The sequence below is a fragment of the Amblyomma mixtum genome, chromosome 4, assembly GCF_055824585.1.
Source record: "Amblyomma mixtum isolate Tamu chromosome 4, ASM5582458v1, whole genome shotgun sequence".
Taxonomy (NCBI): Eukaryota; Metazoa; Arthropoda; class Arachnida; order Ixodida; family Ixodidae; genus Amblyomma; species Amblyomma mixtum.
This window is the reverse complement of record NC_143015.1, coordinates 28,935,175-28,942,113: the sequence shown is the minus strand read 5'-3', so window position 1 is coordinate 28,942,113 and position 6,939 is coordinate 28,935,175. Positions and strand designations below refer to the sequence as shown.

The 6,939-nt window shown below is 45.5% G+C and overlaps 1 protein-coding gene across 1 annotated transcript; it reads right to left on the bottom strand.

Moving 5' to 3' along the window:
• Window positions 1-1,396: 1,396 nt before the first annotated feature.
• LOC149346037 (TNF receptor-associated factor 6-like) lies at window positions 1,397-6,376 on the bottom strand. The gene is made up of 2 exons (XM_089586317.1): window positions 5,948-6,376; window positions 1,397-3,694 (listed from the first exon to the last, which is right to left on the bottom strand). The coding sequence occupies exons 1-2, from the start codon at window positions 6,233-6,235 to the stop codon at window positions 2,579-2,581; spliced, it is 1,404 nt and encodes a 467-aa protein (XP_089442443.1). The 5' UTR covers window positions 6,236-6,376; the 3' UTR covers window positions 1,397-2,578.
• Between the last annotated feature and the right edge of the window lie 563 nt (window positions 6,377-6,939).

The window sequence follows — 6,939 nt, the reverse complement described above, 5'->3', positions numbered from 1 at the left end:
GCCAAGTTCAAATGGTACGGCGCCAGTAAAAAAGCTTAGTAGTGTGGTAGTATTCTGAAGCAGGGATTATCCGATATAGACGAGACCGCGAGAAGTAAAATGACTCAACCTTGCTTGTTCTAGCATTTCAGTTCATTCATTAGAAACTCGCAGTTGGATGGCTGGCTCAAGGGTTTTCACTTCCCAAAGCAGCTCAGACCAGGAGGGACGCCGGCTCCGGATATTTTCGACCACCTGGTGTTCTTTAACGGGCACTGACATCGCACAGTGCACAGGCTTCTAGCATTTCGCCTCCATCGAATTGCGACCGCCGCTGGCGAAACTGTACCGGCGTCTGACGGGTCAGCAGTCGAGCACCATAAACACTCGACCACCGCGGCGGCAAAAGCCTTAGATAAATTCAAGTGTAAGTTTTAGGTGTGTTACGTCAGACGAGTTCGAAGCTTGCCGATTGGAGTAGTGACCGCGAAGCGGGCGCTCCATTTAAGTAGTAGCAATGGCTACGTTTTCGTGTTGTGTTGTGTTGGGTTTAATGGCACATAGGCAGCTAAAGCTATCATGCGCGAAGCACAGGCTATGTTTTCAATCGCTGTCGTTCGCGCTGTGACAGTCAAAGAGTTCCCTTGCTGAAATGCATGTTATATTATAAACGACTATAGTATAAATATCCGTGTCCAGTAAACCCATTATGAAAAAATAAAGTGCATGGTGCCAGTTTTGAGTTCATTCCTTATATGTAAGGTTTACCGCCGGATAGGCGCTAAATGCTGTGGGAGAAAATACTCATGGGCCTTCGAAGGACTGCCATAGTGAATACTATGCTCAGCTTAACAAGAGAATACTTGGGCGTAATTCAGCAAGAGAAGGAATTGAGTGTTGGGATCATTATTGGAGATTAAAAATATAAAAACACTAGTAATATCCCACTAAATCATGTTACTCCTACTGCAGCAGATACAAACAAAAAGAGGAAAAGAGGCAAACAAAACACAAAGAACATCTTTTCATTAGAACAGAGTTCACGAATTAGTAAATCCGCACTTGCTCGCCTTGCCACTGGGCCCTCAGGCGCTGTAATTGCTGACCGGCCGCTGCATATGAGGCTAATTCCGCCTGTCCATTCACGCGGCTACCATCTCACACCCCACTCACCACTACGTCGTTTCTAAGGAAGAAGGCTTTTAAATGCCGCATTCCTCTTTTTTACCTCTCAAATTCCCCTCATTTCGTCTGCAGCGCTGTTCCATGTAAATTGTGTGAACGTACGCATTTTGACGCCCCTGAAAAGTGCAAGAGGACAGCATTGGAGTGAGGACTGTATGTAGGCCTGTTGGGTAGTTATGTGTGGGAGCTAAGGTACACCTGTATTAATATAATGAAAATGGGCGACACGTGAGAGATTTAAAGATCGTACAAGAGTACTTTTTTTTTATCTACATGAACACGAAAGTACATTTATGTCCGCGGCAGGAGATGCAATGAGGAAGTGGTAACAAACAGTTCGCACCGGGCCGGTAGGAGAAAGCGTCTGATGGGCGCGCGAAACCACGTCTTACCGAACGATTGGGAATGCATTGCTTTCGAGGGGTACCAGCTGCAGTTTTCTTTAGCGCAGTCAACAATACATGTATATTTTTCTACCGGGAAGTGTTTTTTTTTCCTTTCACTAAACACAACAGTTTTTCAACGCCTTATATCTGCTTGTAATTGGTTGCAGAACACACTCGTCAAAGCGTTTTCTTCAAACGGCAGGGGCGGAGGGAGAAGTAATTTTTTTTATTTGCTTCGGGCTCCCAGGGGGCAAAAAAGCAAGTAAATAACATGTACATGGAAAAAAAAGAAGATCATAAAATGCCTTTCAATAGAAATATAATTAGTTTTTTTTTGTAATACAGTTTTGTGGTAGTGATGCATGCTTGCACATTTTTACATAAAATTCATCACTTTCGTAGAGTGGCTGACGTTTACCTGGTTAGCGGCCGCTGTTGAGTTTAGTTTCTGTTAGAGATATTTTTTCGATCGAATTTAATTTCTGCTAGAAATGTTTCTTCTATCCCACCTTATTACTTTCCTGTTTAGGTCGGCTCTACCGGAGAGTGCATTGAGTTTTATTTAACCTTCCATAGCACAAATTAGACACTTCATCAGTCTCTACGCCACTAGGATGGCTTCTAAGGCACGCAGCGGAAGACGTAAAAGAGGGAGGAGGAGGAAGAGGAAAGACGGGGAGGTTAGCCGGGAGATGAAACCGGCTTGCTACCTTGCACTTGGGGAAAGGAATGACAGAATATAAAGGGAGAGATATGAAAAACCAGAACGCGAAAAGGCTCCGGCAATGTCAGAGCCCGTCGTGCAGGCTTGGCACCCTTGAGAACCACACGAGGGCCTGCAAGGCCTTCACCGCCGATGATCGCAGCAGCCAGTGTCCAATTATCTTGAACTCCGTCGAGGACGTAAAGCACACATTAAAAAAAGCCTTTAAAGTGAAGGATGAGAGTTCTCCTCATGTAATGTAATTGCTGCGATTCACGACCGCACGTCCTCGGTTTCTTGGTCCCTGCACCGATGCGACTGAAACTCACTCCAAGAGCTCCCACCTGATAAGAAACTTGTCATCGTCGACAAAGCCGTCATTGAGGAGGTCTGCTAAGTCAAATGACTTGTATTCAACATAAACAGCTGGATTGCTTGAATTCTTTGGCTTCTGGTAATACTCGAGAGAGCTCACAGGTTCAACCTGAGCCTCACGTTTGACGCGTCCACTGGGGTGAACGACGGTCAGCTTTATTTTGTGCTGGAATGGCCAGTAAACAAAGTCATCCATGCCACCTTCGTGGAGCTGGAAGGTAGTGTGTACTGTCTCCGATTCACCTTCTTTCCTGATGCCTATCCCGGGTGTCATACAGTATCCGCGCAGATACACCTGCTCGCTATCAAACCAACTGTACTCTTCCTTCAGCGCTTCTTCTCGGAGGGAATTCACACCTGACACAAAAAACTCGCAGCGTGCAGTTTGTTGCTGAGCGAGTTGAAGGACTTTGGTGATGCGCTCGAACCTCTTCTGATCATTCTCCTTCACTTCTGTTTGGACTTCTTGTAGAGCAGCTGTGATCTGCGATGTGTTGTGTGCACTTTCCTCTCTAACATTAGAGAGCCCATCATTCAGTGCTTTCTCTAGCTGGTTCACCCCTGCGGAAAGACATTTTACTGCATCGCTCTTTGCGGTCAAGCATTCTCTGATTTCCGCGCTTGACGTTGAGAGTTCATTCAATGTTTCTTTTAAGCTGTTAGGATATTGCACGACAGTTGCCAGTTCTTGCCGCAGAGTTTCACGGAATGCGTTCATGCCGTGAGAGATTTCACTCAGTCTGTCTCCATGCGAGCTAAGGTCAAGAGTGATTCTTTCGAGGCACCCCTTGAATTCAGCCGCCTGCTTTTCACATGCTTGGCTGAAAGCAGCAAAAGACGGACTGTCATCCTTCAGGTTGGAGTGTCCTTGGGATTCCAACGACGAATTAGTCATCGAGATGCAAGATCCCGATCTGAGGTGGACGCACACGTCGCTGCATAGGACCTTGACCGAACACTTGGGGCAAGAAGTAGAGTGGTACGCACATTCCCGCTGGAAATGCTGCGTAATCATGGAAGCAGCTGTCACATGCTGGCAACCATTTTCTGCATTCCAGCACTTCACCTGCAAGGCAAGAAGACATTAAAAATGATTATTACCTCTCGAAAGACTGTGTTGAAACCTATCTCTCCAAATTAATTCGTCCTGATGTTTCACGTAAGCTCTTGGTTTAGGGCCGCATGTTTAAGGCTTCAGATGTGTAATGCATAAAATACTATAATCCGGTTGTGTTTCAGTTTTACGTGTCCAGCTGTGCAGTGCACTGATACTATAATGCATGAAGTGAATTAGGATGCAATATTTACAATAAAATTAGCACTAAGAACTATCTAGGTAGATATGAATAATATGCAAGAAACAATTCTCTTTTTCCACGCAAGCAAAATAAGGTTGTCCTAACCGAAAAATACTATATATGACCGCTCAGCTTCAACACCTAGATATTACTTTTTCGCTATAGCTAAACACAGGAGTTTATTATACATTTTTAATGGAAACAGTCCGAAAAACGAGCATGAAGAAAAGACAAATCTCTATGAAATCACAACTCTATGAAATCACCTTTCATACAGTGCTGACTCCCAAACTTCAGTTCTGAGTCAGCACATGTCCTGCGTTTCCTCTTTTCTTCATCCTCGTCCTTCACACTGGTGCCCCTACAAGTTATTGCTTCACACATTCTGAGCTACTTCTAAAGATGCAGAGCCGCAATCAAGACGAGAACGTGAGGAGAGACTCGTTCCAAATAGTCGAGCGCCGCTAATAATGTAGAAATACATCCGGTGCTTTACCAAATCGCTCTGGTTCACAGCTTTGAGCTATCATGAAACGTAAAGCACGCCAGTTTTATAAACTATCATGCAATGGTCGATGGGTCGGTGCTCAAAGCATTATCACGGCGTGGAGTGGCTAGAGAGATGAGCGTGCGAGAAAGGTCAAGCTTGAAGAAGCGTCGTCGGGCAGGCTCTTCAACCATTCATGGAGAAGCCAGCTGGTTGATGCATTAAACAAGGGCCCGTGATAGGAAACGCGACTGTACGTGATTATCGTTGCTCTCATGTTGCATAATACGGGTGTCTATCACTTTTGGCTCACTGTTGGTTCCCGAGAAGACAGCAAATAATGGAGAAAAGAACAACCAGCTTAAGGTAAACAAGATCTTGCAGGAAGGATAAACGAAGCTAGAGTTCCAGTGCAGCACTTTTTCTTCATATTGCGATCGTTCAGCGTGTAAGCGAAAAACAGTGGATAAGTTTATCCCTGGGCAGAGCAAATGAATGACCTAGAATTTTCGCCCGCCCCTGTGGTGAGTATTTTGAAACCTTTTCATGGTGTGGTCTGCATAAAGGTTAGAATATACTTTAATAGCTTTGTCGTATACGAGTTTCAGTGGTCCTGCGAAGCCACCTTTTATACAACAGTTGTAGTTCAATCGCTGAACAAAGTTTAAGGCGGAAGCCTTTAATGCCTCATCGTTGTAAGCAGGAGTTGTTGACAGAAATGTCACGCTTTTCAGTTGGGTGAAATGGTCGTGACATCACAGTGTGCGAATTTACAAGAGGGGCCAAATGAACTTTGGCTAGTAACCACGCAACAATTTGAAGGAATGGTATAGTGATGCTCCAAGTAAGTATAACTGACTTTAGTTAATTAGTTTATTAACTAATTAGCCTATAAGTAACCTTTCTAGTCAGAACAGAAAAATAAATAAAACCGAGTAGGATGGCGCATGATAGCCTTAGATGCTTATGCGCCACTAAACCCAACACAACACAACAACACAAAAACCGAGTAGGAAATTGGTCGAGCTGGGGAATCGAACAAGGGTCTCCGGAGTGCGAGAGGAGCACGCTAACCACTCCGCCATGCCAGCTCGATGGTATGGAAAGAAAAAAGAAGTGTCTAGTGAATATGGTGTCTTCGTTCACTCCCATCTTCTTCCCTTTTCGTTATGGTGAGGCTCAGGTGTCACCGAGTTATGCGAGATATACATTTCCTTTTCTCAAAAAACCAATTTACCGACGAGCAAGGCGTAGAGCCGAACGGGCGATGGCGTTCTGCGGATTGACTGGCAGCGTTGCAAGACGCTGTCGCATTCCACTCTTAGAGGCGAAGCTTAGCATCTTAACCACGCATCGGTGACAGAAGCAGCAGCAACACCCCGCTTACGGCTTTCGCCTCACCACAATTTAAGTGAACAAAGTAGCCTCTGAATTTTTTAGTCAATTAGCGCAAAACGTGGACATCATAAGACTTTTTCTACCAAATGAATAACATCAGTTAGAACACAAAATGGTTGCCTGTCTATTGACTAACCTCTCTCTTCAGCAGCTGATCTAGAGGAAAGTCCTTCCAGTCGACGTCTTCTTCGTCGTGCCACTTGTGGCCGTCCAGCGGACAAACGTGCAATCCATCCTGGGTGGAATGCCCGTAGCAAGACTCGCAGAGCACATGCATGCAGGGCACCAATGCGGTCTTTTTGCACACCAGTCCGCAGGCGCTGCACAGCCTGTTCGTCGGAATGGGCTGGACGAAACTCAGCGGCCTCCTGTCGAGTTCCGGGCTGAAGCCAACCAGCGTGTATTGGGCACTTGCAGGAGGCATCGCTCTTCACATCCACTCGCTGCTCCTGAAGAACTGCCTTTTTCGCCGTCGCTACGCCGGCTCTCATCGTTTTCTATTTTTTCTTGTCGGCGGTCGTCGGGGCGACTATCGCAGTTGCTGCCTCTCACCGGATTTATCGCTGGCTGCTTTCGTCAGGACGTTCATATCTGCCGTGCAACGTCCGCCGCCGGCGTTTATGACTCATGGTTCCTTTGAAGAGCAGGAAGGCCTTATATGGCACACTGGCAACGAAACCCTACGTCGTTGTCGGCGACCGGGAAAATGGGTCGAGAAAAAGCGTGAATGACGTAATCAGTGGAGAAAAAATTTATATCGAAGGTATGGGGACTTGAACCAAGAACCTTTAGACAGCATGGCGAGCACGCTACCAACCGGCTACAGAACGACGTTGCTTCTCGGCGAATAAAAGTGAACCTAGCGTATGCGCTGCTTTACGATTACTTGCAAATGAGTAGGTGCGTCATTTTAAACGAAGGAAAAATATGAATCCATATAATTCATACATGAATATAATTCTATATGAATATAACATATTCATATAGACATATGAAATTCATATAATTAATACCCCTTCAAAGCACACAAGTGCCCTCCGTAATTTTGTATTCCCTGCGTAATTGTCGAATAAGAATTTTTGAGCACATCATAAAATGAGCCTCCCTGTGTGACCTGCCCCGAGCGCT